The sequence below is a fragment of the Marmota monax genome, unplaced genomic scaffold, assembly GCF_021218885.2.
Source record: "Marmota monax isolate L192 unplaced genomic scaffold, Marmota_monax_Labrador192_F-V1.1 WCK01_AAM20220418_F8-fsc00023, whole genome shotgun sequence".
Taxonomy (NCBI): Eukaryota; Metazoa; Chordata; class Mammalia; order Rodentia; family Sciuridae; genus Marmota; species Marmota monax.
The window spans coordinates 15,268,258-15,289,846 of NW_026692907.1; the positions used below are offsets into that span (position 1 = coordinate 15,268,258).

The following is a 21,589-nucleotide window of genomic DNA, read 5'->3' on the forward strand; positions in this document are numbered from 1 at the left end:
TAGTCACCGAGCAACTGTGAGCTTTCTTCACCTCACTGTTGTTACACTGAAGCTTCAGATTTTTTAAGACTTCTAAAGAGAAACACACATCCATTTCCTGTCCTGGTGTTTTTCGAATCCCCTCAACAAAACCATGAAACTATTACTTATAATGATGAGTATTCTTTAGCAATCATGCTTCCTACTATCTCACCTAAGCTAGACAGAAAGCTCAGATCTCACAACCCTACCTCACTTGTATACCTCTCATGAGGACAATGTGACCTCTGGACAGGATGAAGGCAAGAGGGATTCTTAAGGATGGAAGAAAATCAAACTGGAACTACTTTAAGAGGGGATACAGGCTCCCTCAATAACTAAGTAGCAGCACTTGGAAATCCTAGGTTTCCATTGAGGCTTTTGAGCTGACTTAATCCTAGGGAAGCATGTCATTATATTCTGAAGCACCTGCTCACTATGTGCCAGGTCCAGTCACAGATGAGCTGACTGGCTAAGGGAAGGACACATTATAGAAACATGAAAGTGAGGAGAGAAGCATGTTTGCAGATACTCTTTGCCTTTTACATCTTCTCTTCTAGACAGAAGACAACATGGTAGAGAGAAGTCAATTAGCCCCAAAGTCAAATGCAGCCTTGCCATCTACTGCTTGTGCAAACTCTGATAATTAATTTTTGAGCCTGCTTTCTCATAGGTAAGAGAACAACAACATGTGTCAAACTGTCAATGTATAGATAAAATAATGCATACTGAAATATAATGATGCTTATTATAGACAAGGCCAATGGATAAATATCAGCTCTTTTCTTCCTCTAACATGACTTTGGGATCAATTCAGCAGCCTTAAGAGCACACTCCCAGGTGGTACTATGAAACCACTGAGTCTGGAATTGATTATCCTAAGCTGACACACTCAGGAGCCCAAACAGATACTGGGAAATGAGGCAAATGAACTCCTGAACAAATTTCTCTAATCTATGTCTCTAGGAAAACTATCTGCTAACAAGGTGATAAACACTCACCCCATCACACAGGAGAGGGTGAACTGTAGAAGAAAGAGGGTGTCGGCCCAGCCTTCAAACTCCATTGCCTGTAATATGCAAGGAAGCATTAGATTTTAGAGCAGGCCGTCAGAAGGAGCTCATTCGTTCATTAATGAAAATCCTTTTATGTGTGTACCCCCAACATGCACATGCACGCGCACGTGTACACACACACACACACACACACATACACAGGCATACATTTCCCTGCATCACTCCCAGGATAGAGTGATGTTCAAGTTTCAAATATATCAAACTGAACCAATGAAAAATTTTAAAAGGCATCCTACTTTCTAAAATGTAATGTGGGGAGATTTTATACTTCTCCCTACTGGTGCAAAGAAATAATTATTTCCTTAAGGCACACGTCCACATCTGGCTAAACTCAGCTATTCTCCCAGATGGCTGTTAATGTACTAGCGTTAAAGGTTTTCTCCAACATTAAAACACATTTCTAGCCAGGTGCAGTGGCGCACACCTGTAATCCCAGCAGCTAGGGAGGCAAAGGCAGGAGGATTGTGAGTTCAAAGCCAGCCTCAGCAATTTAGTGAAGCACTAAGCAACTCAGTGAGACCTTGTCTCTAATAAAATACAAAACAGGGTTAGGGATGTGGCTCAGTGGTCAAGTACCCCTGAATTCAATCCCAGGTATAGAAGTAATTATACAAATACACCTAAGGTCTACTCCGGGAGATTTATTGTTCATATATATATATGACATGATATAATATCATATATATTTTATATATATATATATATATATATATTATATATCACTTATATATATATGTCATCACACACACACACCCCCACACACACACATATATGCACACACCACAATTTGTTTAGTCAAGAGTCAATGGACTTTTATTTGGGTTGTTTCTACAATTATGTTATTATAAATAAAGCTGCAATTAACCTTGGAGTAAAAGTCTATTAACACATTATTATTTGCCTTTGGTAAATATCTAGGACATTAGATTGATAGTTCTTTTGGTAAATTTATCCTTAATTTTATAAGATAAACTTTTTTTTCTTATAAACTGTAAACTTTTTTCCAAAGTAGCTACATAATTATATATTCTCCCCAGCACTGTATGAGAGCTCTCACTGTTGTACATGTTCATCAATATTTAGAATTCCCAGAGGCTATTCTGGTCAGTGGCATGTGGCATTTCAGAATTCTAACTTGTTTCCCTAATGACTAACAAGGGTTGGGTATCTTTTAATGTGCTTATCTGACATCAGTATTTCTTTTTTTATAGTCTACCCAAATCTTTTGCCAAATTTTAATTAAAAGTCTTCTGATGATTGAGTTTTAAGTTTTTTTATACATTCTTGATGAATATCTTTAATCATGTACATCTGGTACACACACACATGCATGGATGACCTAAGAGTAAAAAATAATCAGAATTATATAGCAAAAACCTTAAATAAATCTGTCTATACTCTATATACAGGAGTTCCTTCCCTCCTTAATCTCCTATGCTAACGGGGCACGATTCTGACATGTATTAAGTCAGGCCTTGGGGCACTATGCTAAAGAGGATTTAATTAGGTCTGCTCATAATGAAATAGAAAACTACAGCAATAAATAATACTGCCTAATATTTGTGGAGTGCTTCTGAATAGATCATGTCATTTGAGTCCCGTGATAACCCTCTAAGATGAAAAAGCCAAGTCATATTATCCCCAGAAGACATCAAATGACTGACTAACTTTAGGTCACATAGCTAATATATTAGACTCAAATCTACACATTCCAAGTCCATGGCTCTTTACAATGAACATTAAATTTTATTCAGGAAAAATATCCCAAATATATACTGCATAGGCCGTCCCCTTGGGGACATAGTAACTATTCTGTAGAATATTAAAATAAATCTTATGGCCATTATTCTATTTATACAATTCAAAAACAGAGAAATAATTCTCAGAGGATTTATTTTCCCCATTTCCCTAAGTATTTGGCCTATGTCTGAAGAAAGCCAGTCTATGGCACAAGTAGCCTGCTGCATTCCTCTACTTTACCACAAGAATAGATCTTTGACAGCAACAAAATCAGCAGCAGCCATTTAAAAGTACAGCTGAAGGACAAATATGACCCATTCAGTCACCTCAAGAGCCCACCCTCCCTGCCATCTGCCATAAGGACAGCATTAAGAAAGCAATAAAAGCTACCACTTATTACAAGCTTCCTATGTGCCAGACTCAGAAATATTCAGTAACTTTTCCAAAATTATTCAGCTAGTAAGAGCTTGTTCATCTCCACAGCCTACAGTCCTTCTATCTATACTTCTGGGAAACAACACAAGTTTTTCTACTCGATGGCTGCTCTTATCAGATCAGTGAGTCAAAAGCAGGAGTTCTACTTGTAACTCTGCATTAACTTTCTGTGAGGTCATAATAAAGTCATTTAACCTCTATGAGCCCTTGTCTATATTACAAAGGTAGAAAACAATCTGCTCCTTCTGCTTTTTGTTAGAAACAACTGGGAGAATAAAATAAGATATATAAATTACATAAATATATACAGAATTTATAAACAGAAGAGATTATTTACTTAAGCTTCCACCACTACCATTATTAACTCATGGTGGTAGATTTGCAGGGAAGAAAAATTTTGTTTTTAAGGTTCTGGGGATTGAACCCAGGGCCATACACATGCTAGGCAAGTGCTCTACTATTAAGCAACACCCACAGCCCCAACAGGCAAACCTTTTTATTCTCCCTATGACAGGAGATACAGAAGGCACAACTTGTGATCATGTACTTTTTTTAATCAGGAAAAATAAAATGTTTAAACAAAACAAAACTTCTGCCTCTAGAGAAAACTCTGATAAAGAGTCACTGTGACGAGAATGACCTGACTGGTCATTCTGTGCATAACACAGAACTAAATAGGACTCTGCTACAAGCTCCATGATCTGCAATCTTGGCTAAGTGGTGGCTGTGGTTACAGACTGAACATACAAAGATGCTTCCTTAGGCTTCCTTCTGTTTTGAATGAAGTTTCCACCTCTACAGGTGCTGGTGGTATCATGTAATTCCACGGGTCAAAACCTCCAGGAGTGAAAAGAGTGTCATACAATCAAAGGGCAAAGGTTATATGGACCTACCATGTTCTGTGTAAGATTTTTAGTCAAATAAAAATATTTGAAACAAAAAAGTTTAACTATAAAATTTGTTCTTTACTTGCTTAGATAAAGGAAATTAAAAGATTTAGGGAGTATCTGAGTAAGATTAAGCACTAAAATGACATACAATAATAAAACTAAAATCTAGTCCAGGAATGCAATCAGATTTTGTCTTTTTTTTTTTTTTGGGGGGGGGGGGTACCAGGGATTGATCTGAGGGGCACTCAACCACTGAGCCACATCCCCAACCCTATTTTGTATTTTATTTAGAGACAGGGTCTCACTAAGTTGCTTAGCACCTCGCTTTTGCTGAGGCTAGCTTTGAACTCACCATCCTTCTGTCTCAGCCTCCAGAGACACTGGGATTATAGGCATGAACCACTGTGCCCTCAAGATTTTTTCTTTTGTACCAGCTCTAATTGATTAATTCTGGCTGTCTGAACCACTGTAGTGGGAAACATTTGAGCTATGTCCAGGCTCAAAAAGGAAAATACTGTGACTATTTGTCCTTGTCCATAAGAGCACAGGATAATATCTGCACTGATTCACCACTCCTGATCTAAAGAGAAACATGGAATAATTTCATTGTGCATTTCAGTCTTAAGTGCAACCATTCCCACTTCCAGGGAAACTTGCTAAACAAAAAGTCAATAACTTATTTTATATGCAAACTAAAATCTGAAGTATAAATGAGACATTTTCTGTGTTTTGATTTCTCCCTGCTTACCTTGAAAAATCTTAACAAACAATTTAGGCTTTCTATACTCTATATAGAACATCATGGTAAAAAGGTTGTAAATGATGTAAATCTATTTTGAAATTTCTTTCTCTTAAAAAAAAAAAACTATTGAGAAAAAAATGTGGTCTTTTCTAAAAGGAAACTGCTAGGAAACTTGCTAAGGCAGAACAAAGATAATGTTAGTGGTGCAAATGATCTGCCATAGTTCTCTCCCTGCCTTGGGAAAGTCAGGTGAGTCCCCAGAATCAGTGGTGCTGGGTTACCCACCTTGACACTATTATAACCATTTTCTACCTCTCCTGCTCTGCCCCTTCTCCTAGCTTAAATGAGATTATAAGCCCAGATATTTTCACTGTCTCGCTGCTCACTACGCTTTGCCACCAATATAAAACCTATGTATGATGGCAAAACTACACTTACTAAACTTATTAATCAAGTTTCTTGCTCCTGTTGAAAAGTCACATCCTCAAAAATAAAAATGACTAATAACAAGAGTAGTCACCCTGGACAGGCTACCCCAGTAGCCTAAAACTTTTTCATAATTTAAACAGCAGTGCTTCATAAGAGACACTTCCAGACAGATGATTTGTGTGGCAACTTTTCTTGTCATTCCCCTAAGCCATGGAATATAACCAGTGATATAATGAAGACATTATACAATGTCCCAGTGCCTACAGTACTGGCCTTGTGAGATTCACAGCAAGAGGTCTGTTCTTCCATTCCTACATGAGAATACCTAGCAGAGTGTGCTGCCAGAAAGCAGAGCTCCAACTCCTGTGACTCTGAATCACTGGCTTTGTGCTGCAAACATTCCCTTTTGGAGGCAGCAACTAATGAATTTAAACACAATCTGTCCTGACAACTTTGGAAAGTCATTAGTGAAGTGATGTCCACTCCACCTCTACCTATATTAATTAGATATCTTTTATTAACAGTAAGCTGGTATTCATATAATATGTAGGGACTTTTTAAAATATTTTAGAAGATATGTATTTTAAAAACATTAAGTGCTGAAATATAGGTTCTTTGGTTCAAGGTAAATGCAAGACTTACAAACCTTGAATAAACTTTTAAAACACAAACATACACGCACACATACACACATACAACCAGACTAGTTTCTGAGAATGCTTTCCCAAGGCTTTCCCTTGTACTATGTGCTCACTGGGATGCATTGTTCAATTGGAACTTGCCTTTAATCTTTAAGGTAATTTAGTTTTTTCATCCTTAACCTCCAATTCTTCCTTAAAGATTGTATCAATCCTGTCAAATACCTCTCTGGACCTTTCAGAGCCTCTTGTTGGATTCTTGCCCTAGCAGAGGACAATTTTTCTTCCTTTTCCTACTTAGGTTAATAGTGAGACTTTGAGAAAAATAATTCAAATCTGATTTTGCTTTAGTTTGCATCCAGGTCAAGAATCTGCAACTCTAAAAATGCAAACAAATAAATTTGTTCTATCTTTCCCAGTTATTTTTGAAGTTAGGATTCATCACAGAATATTCATCATTTATTCCAAAAAAATAATATTTTTCTTATTGTTCACTTTATAAAGTACAGTTTTTAAATACCTTCACATGATTCTACAATAAAAACAATGCAGAAAAATCAAGAGTTTGGAAGTGTCCCTTCATTCTTTTCTATATACCTATTCCCACACACAAACACAAAAATTGATGGTTACTTTATTAGTTTCATATATAATTTTTCCAGTTCCTTTATTGAAATAAGTGAATAAACTATGTGTGTCTTATTTTTCATTTCATTTTACTCAAAGAAAGCCTACCCTTTGCACCATGCTTTTACATTTAACCACTCATCATGGAGATCTTTTCATTCAATACAAAGAGAACTTCCATGCAATAAGTGGCCTAAGCTCAGGAGAGCCAGGAGACCCACGGATGAAAGCAGTTGATCAGCACTGATTATCTGGGAGCACTAGATTCAGGCCAGCTGGGAGGACAGCAGCCTAGTAGTGTTCACACCAATATGACTTTTACTGCTCATGAATTCTGTCTCTTCCCAGAAAAGGACCTACTTTGAGAACATTTTATCCCAACCTCCCCATTTTATACATGACAAAGCAGAGTGGGAGAGCAGAAGGACTTATCCAAAATCAGCTAGTGCATGGGGACAGACCTGGAGGTTGCTGGTTTTCTGCACGTAGGCCCAAATTTCTCTTCATTGTACCACTTATATCACTAGCTTTTAAGGACTTGTTACTACTTGGAGAGTAAATTTCAAATTCCTATGTCTAGCACTGGTTCTAATTTAGAAGGAAACAGGGTGTGGTATAATGAGAAGAGTGACAGCACCAGTCTTACAATCAGGAAATCTGGGAAATCTAGACCTGGGTCCTCTCTGGCCCCTATTTCCTCACTTATGAAATAAAAGGTTTGAACCAGATGCTCTCCAAGGCCTCTCCGAGTCTTACACTTCTATCTTCTAACAACACTTGCATCTATGCCTGTGTTCATGCTTAGTTCTGCCTGGAACACACCTTTCATTTCTCCTCCTCCACCTTTCTCAAGGTCCACCTTGGTTTTCCCTGATATGTACCCATTCAGAAAATGCTAAGAGCTCATTTCTCAGGATTCAGAACATGCTTTTTCCTCAACCTAGATCTAGATGACTTCCTCTCCAAAAAGCCACACAAATTGGTTTCTCAATCCATTCAGTTCATGTCTGCTTAAATGAATCTTGTAAAGACAACTTTCTTAGCTAACTTACTAAAAACAGCACTTCCCTTCATTCTCCTCATGCTCTACTTCTCTTCATTGCTCTTAGTATATAATTTATGTGTAGTCTATCTCACCCCACTGGAATCCAAGCACAATTAAAGCAAAGACCTTGGTCTTTGTTTTTTTTTTTTTTACTTTTCAATTCTTATAAGAGCATCTGACACACAATAAGCACTTAATATGGTCTTTGAAAGAACAGTGATTGTTTGTAAATAATTAATGACAAGGACAAGTTGCTGACTACTTCTAATACTACTCTTTTAACCACCACTGAGTTATTTCTCACATTTGAGGGCTTGTCCTACAAGAAGTCCCTGCATGAAGTCCCAAATGGAGAATGTAAGTCAGGGACAGCAGATGGTTTGGGGAGATACACGTACTCAGGCAAAAAGCAAGGGTTCTGGAGTCAGACCGGTTCTAGTTCTGAACCTTGCCAACTGGGCTTGAGCATGTTTCTAGCATCTGAAAAACAGATAACAACCTACTACAGAGATATGTAACAAAGATCAGGGGAAATTATTTATGTTGAAGTATCTTGTCAGGTAGAAGGCATCATACCAAATAGGTAAAGTATACTAATGGCCAGAAACAGTCTTAAATTGTTTTTTGGCAACAGCCTCATTTAAAAATGTATGCATAAACACTCATGTTTGTCCAAATATACATATGCACATGTAGGAAGAAAAGCACACTGACAATCTGACAATGAATCAGACTCTTAGAAGAACATCTGACACATAATAAGCCCTTAATATGGTCTTTGAAAGAACAGAGAAAACTCTTACCTTACCATATATCCCATTCTTTAATGCAAACCCTTTTAGATAAGGCTTCAGACAAACAAACCACTATCTATTGTGAAAATCAATCCTCCAGTGGAAAAACTAAACCTCAGACCTCTTGTAGAACACTATGAGTCTCCTGGACACCCTGGGTTATGTAGGCTTCCACGTACTACATACAGACTGTTTTAAATAAGAAAATAATCACTCAACCACCTTTGTAAGTCTTGTCTCTAAAACAAGCCCCAAAACAGGCTAACACTGCTTATTGCATTTGGTGGTTAAGAAAACAAGAACTGGGCTGGGATTGTGGCTCAGTGGTAGAGTACCTGCCAGCACTCATACATACATGGCCAGTTCATACATGGCCAGTTACACAGTTCTGGGCCTGAGGTGAGGCAGAACATCATGGCAGAAGAGTGCAGTGGAGGGAAACAGCTCAGGAGTGGTCAAGAGGAAGAGCTCCTACACAAGGACAAAAGAAAAGCCCCCAAGGCAAGGCACACCCCCAGTGACCCACCTCCTCCAGTCAAACCCTACCTGCCTACAGTTACAGAATCACTGCTATTTCAAAGAATATATATTAAGTACTTATTATGCAACAGATGCTCTTCTAAGAATTGAAAAAGGAAAAAAAAAAAAAAAAGATCAAACCCAGTGTGAGGCACTGGGTTCGATTCTCAGCACCACATAATAAATAAATAAATAAACAAACAAATAAATAAATAAAGGCATTGTGTCCATCTACAACTAAAAAAAAATTAAAGAAAACAAGAACTACCTCACTAAACAACAATTATTGATACTTAACTCACACCATTTTCTTCCTAACCTGAATACTCATAGTACTTACTAATAGGCATGCACTTTGATATTGTCTCATACCTAGGCTTTTGGGGGATACCTTATATCTAAACCATAAGGAGTATGTTGCTCTTAGAATGGCAAGTCTGCTCCCTAATAAGATGGTATGGTCTTTAAAGACGATACCATTTTATTGCAGCTTCTTTTTTCTTATTTTCTGAGTCTAACATAGTGAGATATACAATAGTCTTTAACTATATGAGAATGTTGAGACAGAGAAGATGTTAAGGAAAAAATGTTTAGAAAAAGAGCAAGGGATTGTAAGAAAGCCAATATCCATTTGTACCGCAATAAATGTTTTATTAGTAATAAGAATGAGAATAAACATTTATACAAAATCCAAAATAATGATGGAGTTTCACTATAAAACAATGAGTTCAATTTCTAAAATTAGTTTATCATTCTAACTGGAAAATATTTAAATGAACTCACATTCTTCAAAATCGTTATTCTTCTAAAATAAACCTTTCTTGACTTTGGCACTTTTATTGGAGAAACAAAAGACTATTATTCAAAATTCTACTCTTCTGCTTAGAAATAGAAGAAAAGAATAAGAGGAAATCTAGATCTAACATAGGTGACAAAGCAAATTTTCACACTATGAATAAACATTCTTAACTACACTAAAGCATTTCAATATGAATGTGAGTTACTGAATTTCAAAATGTGCAAATTATAACTTTTTACATAAATTGTCAGCATTCTGGAATGAAGAAATGTCTCCTTTGGTCAATTTTTTCAAGTAGCTACACGCTATTGGTCAAAGTTTTAATATAATGAAAATTCTGTCTTTGCTAGGTCCTTAGAATACCTAACCATATTAATTCTTCCAACTTTCTCATATACAAATTGGCCTAGAGAATTGGAACCATCTTGCCATTAGGGGATGGTCATTTTACATCACATTCTTACTCCAAAGAGTAAAGGGTGCTTCAGTCAGGGTCTTGCTTGGAGGAAGCAGACCACTGTGGAAAGACCCTAGTCTTTGCTATAAGGCTTGGGTTTAAATTCTGATCCTACTACCCCCCATCCCCCCACCCTATACCCCCTACCCCTTAGTATGGCTTTGGGCAAGTTATTTACTTTCTCTGAACCTCTACTCTCACATTAGTAAACTAGAGATAATGTAAACTTTCTAAGCTATTATGTTATATATAGAAAGCAACTAGCAGATAATATAGATTCAAAAAATGCTAGTTTTTCCTACCATTTTCTTCACAGTCACAGAAATTTACTCATCACAACTGGTCAGAGTAGTTAGCTCTGTTTCCTACTTCAGGGCCATTTCTAGATCTTCTAGTACCCAGATCACATCATTAGAACTTTACACATCTATTCAAAATGATATGTGCCAATTATTTAAAAGAAAGAGGTCTTATGTAACTATGTTTCATAAATTATCAGTATCCTGTCTTTGTTTCAAGAACAAGTTTTCAATAGTCTAATTGCTCTCAAAACCTTTTTATTTCAGCCTTCACTGATCTGTGGGCATCATCACTGTCTTAAGAATGAATGAGTAATAAGTATTTGATGAAGTACTAGCCAGGGGGATTATCAGAAAGAATCTGGGACAGAAATCCTTGGTAGGATTCTGAATTTCAATTTGATTTGCAAAATGTTATAAATTCTAACAATATGGAATTAACTTTTTCCCTAGGAATACAAGTTTATTTTAGAGAAAAATTCTTCTCTAGATTTACTTTAGTACTCTATTTTGGATTAACTTAACTAAACATTTGCAGAAAATTGGTTACCAACATTAGTTTCTATTTATATGGTCATGGCACCACATAGTAATAAGTATCTCCTAAGGAAAAAAAAACAACTTGGAATTTAAGCCAGGATGACAATTGTCAGAGAAACAAAATTCTAGTGATGCCAGAATCTTGCTTAGGGTTTTGAAGTTTTTACTATTTCAAGATTCTTTTGCTTCTCAAGGATAGTTTGCTAAGATTCCTATTTTATAGTTTAATAAAAATGTAAAAATTCCCTTCCTCTATTCTGGCATATATGAAAAGGATACTAGTTAGCATGTACTATTTTTATGTTGACAAGAGCTATTTTGAGGCACCTTAGTACTCTCCAGCACTTATGCCAAGAAGGAAGTTAGCATGACATTAGTAAAGAGTAAATTCTCAGTGTGTGGTTACTTAATAAGCACATTTCTTTTTAACAACCCCACAGTCTATTTTTTTTGGTCAAAAACAATAAAGTAATTCATCAACATAAGGCATTTAACCATAATTAGAAAGTCCTACCTTTTGTGCATCTCCTGTGAAATATGCAATGGCCAGGGTGGGCAGAATCATGAACAGTGCGTTGTAATAGAGGAGACCATATTTCCCCAGCTCCTAGGATGATAATAATAATAATAATAATGATAATGATGATGATGTATGATTTTGTGTGACTTTCTTAAGTTAAAAAGGCTTTAATTTCAACAGATGCATTCAAGTCTGAAATGCAGCACTAAGCTTTATGCTGTATGATTCATGTTCACAGGACCAGGATTATAAGTAGTCCTGAAATTATAGGTAATAAAATTTATGATTTATTTAAAGTATCTCCGTGTTGGCCATACTACGATAAACCAAATAATTAATTGTTTATGGTCACAAGTATCACTGAAAAGTGTGCCTCATTTTGCATGGCAGCAAGCAAAAAGCCATAGAGAAACAAAGCAATCTTTAAGAATAGGCGCCCAGTCAGCCAGAGACATGTGCTATCCAGGAATGGAGGATGTATATAGAAGCAAACAAATGATCCACATCATTCACATAACTGACAAATAACAAAAATAGAAATGCCGAAACTGTTTTCTTTTCACATTTTAACTGTTTTGAGTACTTTTTAAAATATTTTTAGTTGTAGATGGACACAATGCTTTTATTTATTTATTTATTTTTATGCAGTGCTGAGGATCAAACCCAGTGCCTCACACGTACTAGCCAAGTGCTCTACCACTGAGCCACAACCTCAGCCCTGTTTTGAGTATCTTTCTTCCCGACTCCTGAATTTTTTTTTTTTTTAAGTTACTGGGGATTGAATCCAGAGGTGCTTTACCATTGAGCTACACCCCCATAGTTTATTATCTTTTTTATTTTAAGACCAGGTCTCATTAAGTTGCTGAGGCTAGCCTTAAACCTGTGATTCTCCTCCTCAGACTCCTGAGCTGCTGGGATTACAGGCATGTACTACCATACCTAACTCTCCCAAACTTCTTAAACACAGTACACCAACTAAATTTTACTTAGGGCATCATCATAAACACACATTACTATAGCATGTTCTGATACAGTGCTGCCCTTAATGCTGTTTAATAGCCCCTGTGCTATTTTTTTCATCAGTATTTGTGTCTGTTTCAGAGTTTTTCTGTTTCTCTTGTTGCAGATTATCTTTTACACTACTGGCAAGCCTTTGCCTCTAAACAGAACACCACTTCTAGTTTGCTGATTGTAATCCATGAAATGAAAAGCAGATCAGCGAGCTTAAAAGTTCTAATGTAAATAAGTTCTAAGTCATTTCTAAGTGAGGAACTAAATGTCTCTCCTAGGAGTAAAATACTCTGAACTTTTTTTTTCCCCTAGGTTCTGGGATGTATTCTAGACTGCACTGTTCAAAAATAGTAGCCACTAGCCACATGTAGCTATTTAAAGTTAATTATAATTACATAAAGCTTCCAATTCAGTTCCTCAATTATATCTGTCACTTTTTAAATGCTCAATATCCACATATGTCTCGTGGCTATTAGTAACAAACAGCAGAGAGAGATAAAGAAGACTTCCAACATCAAAAGAAATTCTACTGGACAGCATTGCTTCAGACAATTGAAGCTGCTGGATAAATGTTTTAATTAGTATTTATTCTCCAAAGCAGTAAATGGATTAAAAGGAAACACACACACACACACATCAGAGTAAGACCAAACTTCTATCTGCTCTCTTAAAAAAGGCAAAAATGTTTACTAGCATCTTCCTTTGAAATGCAATCATCATACAGTCATCAGGCAAATAAATGAAGGATGAGACATAAAAGGCATACTTAGAGAAAATGTATAGGAAAAAAATCTATACTGTCCCTAGTTCTTCAAGGATATTTTTAAAAAAAATTCTCTGAGAATAATGAATGGGATAATCACACAATCTGTAATTCTCTGGAGGAGAAGGCAAAGCCCTGGCCAAAAGGATTCCAACTCAATACTATTATAACTATTGAACAGGATATTTATATTTATTTATCATCTAAATTTCAAAAAAAGACCTGAAGTAATTTCAGAAGTATTCTAAGTATAATATAGCAGAGTAAGAACTAAGCAGAACGGGGGATTGTGGCTCAGCAGTAGAGCACTCGCCTAGCATGTGCAAGGCCCTGGGTTCAATCCTCAGCACCACATAAAAATAAATAAATAAAATAAAGATATTGTATCCAACTACAACTAAAAAAATAAATATTAAAAAAAAGAAATAAGCAGATAAGGTCATCTGACTGAAGATAAAACACGGGTAGAAAATAAGATAAAACCATCATCAGTTATAAGACTAAATTATGAGATAAAAACATACCAGCTGCTCAGGAAAAACTATGGTGACATCTAAGATAAATATCTCATATGGGTACTCACCTAGGATACATTATGAAATCAAGAACAACTCCTTCAAAAACAACCCTATGATGCAGCAAGCTGAGTTCTATATACCTGTTTTTTACTGTAATACAACCTCATAATGTATCAAAAGAATTGTGGGTCAAATACTCAGCTTTCTGATGGTCTGGCTTGATCTGAAAATAAATTTAATGTTTGCATACTCAAAGTATATAGCAAACAAACAAAAAATATTCTGAAATGCCTTCATGTCCACGCCACCAATAGAAGGCAAAGAGCTGGATGTACAAAGGTCACGTATGAGATCCAAGCCAGGAAACTCAGCAGTACCCCTGAGAGAGCGAAACTAATGCTTCCTCAAGATTCCTACCATTTGTCGGGCAAGTACACAAAGGTCATCCTGTTCTGCAAGCGCCCTCCAACACTCACTTCCCTTCAAGATTGCCCAAAGGCTTTAGGATATATTTCTCTTGTTCCAGGTCCCTCACCAAGTATCTTCAGAACAGAGCCATGAGCATTTATTTCATTTTTCTCTATGAACTTTGTAACCTTCCTACCCCACTCTAAGTCAATATTCCCATAATCCCTTCCCAAAAGCCATCAATAAAACCTAATTGCTAATTTAAAAACTTTCTTATGTGAACACCAGAATATAGGAATCTACCCTTAGAGAACCCCCATGTCTCTCCCATCCCTTCTAAGTATTTTTCTTTATTCCATACTTTTTATCCTGATGAATTGCTATTACCATTCCCAACATCAGTAAATATCTAATAAAGAAGTTTTAGATAGCTACCTACTTTTGAATCTAATTTTTGTTTTACGTATGCACCATTTGCTGCTGTCAGTACATCGTTTACCAGAATAAAAACATATCCTTCCAGATCAAATGCCAAGTCAGAGCTGTAAAACATAAGCAAAACTTTAAGAATAAGTTAGATTTAAAGAACATGCATTAAATTTTTAATAGGTCTGAACTACAATATTTGCAAGAACATTTCTTTTCCAGCTAAATGAACATTAGGTTATTTTATCAGCTACTAGTATTTCTTGAGTCCTGGTCACAGTTGGCAATTCCATACTATTTCAATAGGGATTATTTTAGAAACAAAAACACTAATGCTTAAACACATCATAAGGAATAATCAATCATGCCAGTTAATAGTAAACTGTTCTGAATTCAAAGTCAGACCAAATCAGGCAGAAGGCATCAATTTCACAAATAAGGAAATCAAAAGTTCTTAACATATCATTTTTCAAAAAGTTCACGCAAAAGATGGGACTAACTTCCACGGGTAGTTGGGCAGAATTTCTGAAGTATGGATCACAGTAAGTTGTGAGAGGGCACATAGTAGGAACTCAAATACTTACTCAATGAGGTAAAACTAGTGAGACTGGGGAAATTGAAAATCTCTGCTACTTAATAGGGTAGTAAGCACAAGATAAGAAATCAGTAAATTTAATGGAATAAATGAATAATCTGAGCAAAGTATGCCTTCAGCGTACTTTAGCACCCCAGCCAAAATGGTGGCCTCACATTCTATGACTTTGCAGAGACACTACAATGCTTGTAGCTGAACCTCTAAATGGAACCAAAACCTGAGGAGCTGCATACTGCTGCAGTTTCAGACAGGACTAGCCTAATGCACACCCCTAATCCAAGCATCTGACAACACTCTAACTTCAGGTTCTCTTCTTTCCATCTTTTTCACAAGCCAAAGGTTCTAATTAAGCAGGGCTAGTTAGAAACCCTCCTCAAAGCTTTCTGCAGGCCAAAGTGAGTCCTGAATAAACCTGTTGTACAATTTTGGATCTCACTGGCTTCAAGGAAATGCTTCAAAATGTTCAGAGGTTAGCAGAACACCTTTAAAAAGAAAGGCAGATACCTGGTGTAGAATTTTTCTCCAAGGAGACAAATACAACATTTGGCTATAAAACCAAATTCTGGTAACAAATTTTACCACCCTCTCTTTTTTAGAATGAAATTTCACTTGGAGATGTAAGATAAAATAGAATTTAAATTATACTTCCCCCCAGTTACACCACAGGGATATGATGAAAGTAAATGAGCCATCCATTGGAATACCCAGATGAAAATGTATGTCAGGTAGAATCTGTGACATCAGTAAATCCATCTATGCATGCCCAGGGCTGAGTAAAATGTATCAGGCTTCTAGTGATCATTTTCATTTTCTGTCTTTGGGTATACATTTTCCCCATGTAATTTTTTTTTCTTTATTTATTTTTAAACTGCAGCAAAATAATCATGTATATTTTGGGTGTATAGTGTGATAATTCTATACATACACAATGTGTAATGATCAAATCAGAACAATTAGCATAGTCATCTCCTTAAACATTTATCATTGCTTTGTATTTTCCTCATACACTTTAAAACTAGAACTTTTATAAAAAGGGGGAATGTTCCAGTAATCTAATAAGACTAAGTAATGACATCTGTAATGTATCTTAAGTGAGGCCAAATAAAGCAATGATATTATTCATTATTCCATAAGTCAAGGTATTCATTGTCATTTGCCTCACCTCACAAAATTTTCTTTAAAAATTTGCAAAGTAAAAGAATGCCACATGGTTTATGAAATCGCATAGGCTCTGAATTCAGGCACACATTCAAATTCCAGCATTTATTAGCAGTGCGACCTTGAGCAAGTATAGAACTTTAAGTTTCCTTTAACTATAAAGTAGGAAAATTATACCCATACCATTCAGCACTATGAAGAATACATAAATAATGTGCTCAATGCTGAAAATATTTTGTGGCACACAGTATGTGCTCAGTAAGTACAGGAGAGTAATAAATCCTAACTTACATGAATTTAAGAATCCCAAAAATTTGAATTTTGCCAGCCTTGACCTTAACACAGCCAAAGATTTAACTTCTGAAGAAGACATGACTTTTACTTAGGCTACAAAAAAATTATTCTGATTGGTAACTGATCATTTATTATCAAAATGTATTGACAATTTTTAATGTGCTATCTATAGGCCCTCATCTTACCTGGCAGCTACAAAGGCTCCAATAATCATTGCAAATACGGTCATCTGAATACCCCAAGAAAAAGTCTTCCTACAAAATAAGATAATTAAAAAATATATATATGTGACTTTATTATTCGTACAGACACATTTCGTAACAGGCAAAAAAACATAAACAATAGTATTTTAAATATTTCCAAGGAACTGGATATTTAAAAGAATCTCATTGATGAAGCAAAAACTCAATTTGCTATGTAAATAATTGTAGTCATTTTTCTTATTCTTACCATTTGCTACTGAGTTGGCATTTTTGTAAGTCAGGATTTTTTAAAGTAGGAAACACACATTTTCAGTAAAAGATATAAATGCTATTTAAAACCTAGAACTGTGATTCTCACCCAGCTTCACTCAGTGGCAGCAGTAGACATAGAAACTGTAGAAAATTAAAACTCAAGTTCAGATAGGTTTCCAACTCGTTTAACCTTCCCAACTACTGCTCCCACAAACTATCAATTTGATGGCAAGGAAAGAATTTAAACTTCTCAAAAGCTGAAGTAGAACCAAGACAAATAATTTTAATATCTCACATATGCTGGGCACCTATTCAAGGTGCTTTAAGTTGTTTAAAGAAAAGATGTATTAGAAATTTTGCTCACTTGAGTAAAACTCCTTCAGCAAACATTGTAAACAGGATGGAGAACCTTCTTAAAACTGTAAACATTGGTAAGCTGCAAAAACAAAGATGATTAGGTAAAATAAAGTTCAATTTATTTTTTTAAATCAAGATTTTTCAAATTGGTAATTTAAAATAATGCTAATTATTTCCTTTCCTATGGAAATTCCATGCTGATTAACTTCTGATTAAATTAAATCCTTACTTCTCTCTAGAAATAAATGATTTAAAAAGCTAAAAAAGTTGCTTTTAAAAAACTATTAAAAGTGAGAAACATTAACTATACAATGGTAAAAATCATACATCATAAATAATACATGTATTTTTAAATTTTACTTTGCTAAGTATGCAAACATCCTGATATACTGATGTTAGTCTTTAATGTAAAAGGGCCTATATCACCTTTCTTCACTAGACCACCCCAAAACACCTAGGAAAATCTTACCCCATAAAGCATTCCTTGCTTGTCCTTTTGTGAAAGTCTTCCATTAAATTCCTAGAGCATTTTGCTTGCACTAATAAACATATAGTTATTTCTGAATATGTCTTATCTCACTACAAAGTGCCTTATATTTAGCTGGCAAACAAAGGTAGGGGATGGATGGATGGATGGCAGGCAATGGATGAAAAAAAAGCAAACTATAAGCAGCATTTCACAGCAGACCTTCATTTCTTTCCAAGTGGGTAATGAGATGGAAAAGAATGCCCCACCCATGATAATAAATCTGTCTCACTTGGAACTCTCCCCAGAGATACCCCTGGCCATCCTGTCAGGTTACTTGCTTTAAAAAAAGGAGGAAATGAAAAATTATATGCCACTGATTCTCAAGAGATCTCACTACTCATGATTATCCAAAATGCCAGAACTTCAGCTCATGTGGAAGTAGTGGAGCCATGGGTTTCTGTCAAACTATTTTCCTACGGGTGTCTGTGGAACATCACAAACCACAAAGGGGAGAAGCCAGGAACTGGAAGGTTAGAGGGTAATAGACAATGTAGTCAGAGAGAGCTACTGCTTCTTTCTAAAAGTAAAGACGCTGCCTCTATAATTACATGACAGTGGGTAAGATATTAATCATATTTGTTATCAGGGTTCCATCTCATTTTAACTATTTCATGTGAGAAGAAAAACTGAAAGTTCTCATTTCCATCCTTTTTTGCTGTGTGGAATCTGCCTAAAATATAGTACTAATTAACTATATTAATGAATAGAAATCCCAGAAGCCTTTTATCTCTCACTACTGCAGGTCTGGGAAAATAATGAAAATCCCCTATCATAGCATTTTATAACATTTTATATACCTCTAACATCAAAATGAGACAGGATAAAGCAACTATTCTTTCTCTTCAAAAGAAATGAGCTTACACTAAAGCCTTTAGTGCAACCTTCATTATTTAATGACAAAAACTTTCTAGTCCTTCCGTTTTTTCTAGAAACAGTAACAATGCATTAAATATTTCACATTTACGTACAACTTTAAGAACACATTATAGTAACCTCACTAGTAAAATAAAGTTATCCATACTTCAGTTTCTTTGTGCTGAACAGTCCCGTGATTTGGTTCCCAAAATATAGTAGAGGTAGTGGAAACGTCTAGAAAATTTAAAAAGGGATAACAAAACTCAATAATAAAGATAGCTAAAACAAGGTCCTTTCAAACAGAAACAGTTTTGCTTTTATGATCAAATTCTTTCCACATGAAACTTAAGATTACTTCTCATAAACAATTCTGAGCCCCAGGAAACACCCAAACAATATTAACTATTCTCTGAGACACAACACTAAACTGGCAGAAAGCGAGGGAGGAAGACAGGGAAGAAAAGAAATATGAATATGATCGACCAATGTAGGACAGAAACACTATTTGCTTTAAAATATGATAATGTATTAGCACATGGCTCTAATATCAGCAGAAAAAGGCAGGCATTTTATCTTGATGTGGAGTCAAGCAGAGGCAGAGAGAAGAACATGAAAATAAACCCAAGAATAATGAATGCAGGATACACTGGCTAGATTAGATGGATATAGAAACTGCAGAACAGTTGCACTCCCAACAAGTGAGCATTAATTAAAACAAAAAAGATTCCTGGGGTTTTTTTCTTCCTTTAATTTTACAGAGACTGTGAACTTCTCTAACACACATTACTGCATTTATTCTTTAACTTCATAACATGTACTCTATCTAGATGTGGATTTCATTAGAGCTACAATTTTTGAATATGCAAGGCTCTGATAAAAAAAAATACAGTGACTCCTTCTCATAAAACAAAGTACTACTTTTTTTTTAATCTTTTACCTTTCGAGGTACATTTCTGTCAAAGTCAGGAAACTTGACTACTCTGAATGCCTTTCCCACCCAGAGAACTGCCACTGTGGCCACCATCTGTAAACAGAGAACACAGATGCACTGTTCTACATATAAAGACACACAGAGAAGTTCTGACAACATAAAACCATGTAATGCTGAAGATTCCAACTAACCTGGCCAAGTCCAACACATAGCGAGGAGGGAAATCTATAAAAAGGGCAAAGAAAGAAAGAAAAGAAAAAAGTCAGAAAACCCAAACATAGCTCTGTGAATTCAACTTTTGCACCGACAATCTTAAAATGTCTTTTGATACAAATCCACACCAACGTCTGTCCTTTATTCAAATAAAAATCTTGTGAGAAAAAAAAATCCTGCCGGTTATGAGGCCATACCGCTGATTTTATAGCCTCGGGCGGCCACTTGTCTCATCTTGTCCGATTCTACAATTTCGGTAGGCTGCCTGCAACGGATTTTTCAAGGAAGTTAAGAAACAGATCTTTTCAACGGTTTCACACCTTAAAAAAAAAGCTTCTGCTCCAAGTCCCCGTGACAGCAGCAGAATAATCGTAAATGGGCGTGAAGATGCGCACGTCCCCAGAGGCTGTCAGCGGCGCGGGAACAGACTGCGGAGGAAAGAGCGCATCCCACGCTCGCTTCCCCGCAGGCATGCACAGGGGCCCTAAAGTCACCAAGCAACTTTGCTCCAGGCAACGAAAGGCAGGATGTTCAGGGAGGGCGCTGCACCCAGGGCATGGCAGAACAGCCGAAGGCGGCCCGGAGCGCGCGGCTGTCTGGAGCTCCGCGTGCGGAGCGGGACCCCCAGCCCCGGCCGGCGCGGCCCCGCCGCCACTTTCCCCCGGATCCCGCCCAACTTTACTCCGCTTCAACTTTGGCAACCAAAGTCCAGGGAGCCTGCGCGGCGCCGCCGCCCGCTCCTCCTCGCGGCCTCGGCCGGCGCCGCCGCGGCCCTACCTGTAGTTGGTGAGCACGCTCTTGTTCACCACCACGATCAGGAAGGAGCTCACGCCGTAGAAGCCGGCGGCCAGCAGCTTCAGGAACACGGTCAGCGTTTCGGCCGACGCCATCCCCAGCTCCTCCTCATCTCTGTGTGTGGAGGATTTCGCGGGGGCTTCTCCTTTAACCCGAGCATGCTGACGTCTATGGACTTCCGCCATGGCTGCGGCGGCGGCGCGGGCCTGTGAGGGGAGCGGCGGGCGGGCCTGGCGGCGGAGCCCAGCGGCGCGGGGCCTTGAGGCCGCGGCTTGCGGGGAACTCGCGGGGTCGGGGCCTGCGGATCGCGCCGACAGCACGCTCGCCGGCTCCGCTGCCTGCACAGCCGCCGCGCGTCTCCGCCCAGGGGCAGGGAAACCCGGGTTCACACCCTCGGGGACTTTGCTCCCACATTGTGCAATGCAGGGTTAGAGGGGAGTGGACGCCAGGCTTGGCCAGGGCAGGGGCTACGGAGGACCTGGAGAAGGGGCAGCGACGACCCCGAGCCCGGCGCGCAGAGGCAGAAGCCACTCGGGGGCACTGGAGTACGAAGCGGCCCTGGGTGAACGCTACACAGTGGGCCTGCGCCTGCGCAGGAGCACGTGCAGGGGTCTCTGCGGGCTGTGTACCTGGAATGTGCGAGGCGGGCCGCGGGGGCTAGCCGCCGTATTCTCCAGATTACTGCCGCAAAGAGAGTGCCGACCCCTCGCTAT

At 37.5% G+C, this 21,589-nt stretch overlaps 1 protein-coding gene across 1 annotated transcript in view; it reads right to left on the bottom strand.

Moving 5' to 3' along the window:
- Positions 1-21,198, bottom strand: part of Slc35d1 (solute carrier family 35 member D1) — a 45,652-nt gene extending 24,454 nt beyond the window's left edge. Inside the window, exons 1-9 of the mRNA XM_046451056.2 lie at positions 20,859-21,198; positions 20,060-20,093; positions 19,875-19,961; positions 19,104-19,171; positions 17,561-17,632; positions 16,927-16,995; positions 14,708-14,810; positions 11,563-11,655; positions 1,020-1,087 (exon numbers count right to left, since the gene is read on the bottom strand). Of these exons, the coding sequence (XP_046307012.1) occupies positions 1,020-1,087; positions 11,563-11,655; positions 14,708-14,810; positions 16,927-16,995; positions 17,561-17,632; positions 19,104-19,171; positions 19,875-19,961; positions 20,060-20,093; positions 20,859-21,061 (797 nt within the window). The 5' untranslated portion in view covers positions 21,062-21,198. The remainder of the gene's footprint in view (positions 1-1,019; positions 1,088-11,562; positions 11,656-14,707; positions 14,811-16,926; positions 16,996-17,560; positions 17,633-19,103; positions 19,172-19,874; positions 19,962-20,059; positions 20,094-20,858) is intronic.
- Between the last annotated feature and the right edge of the window lie 391 nt (positions 21,199-21,589).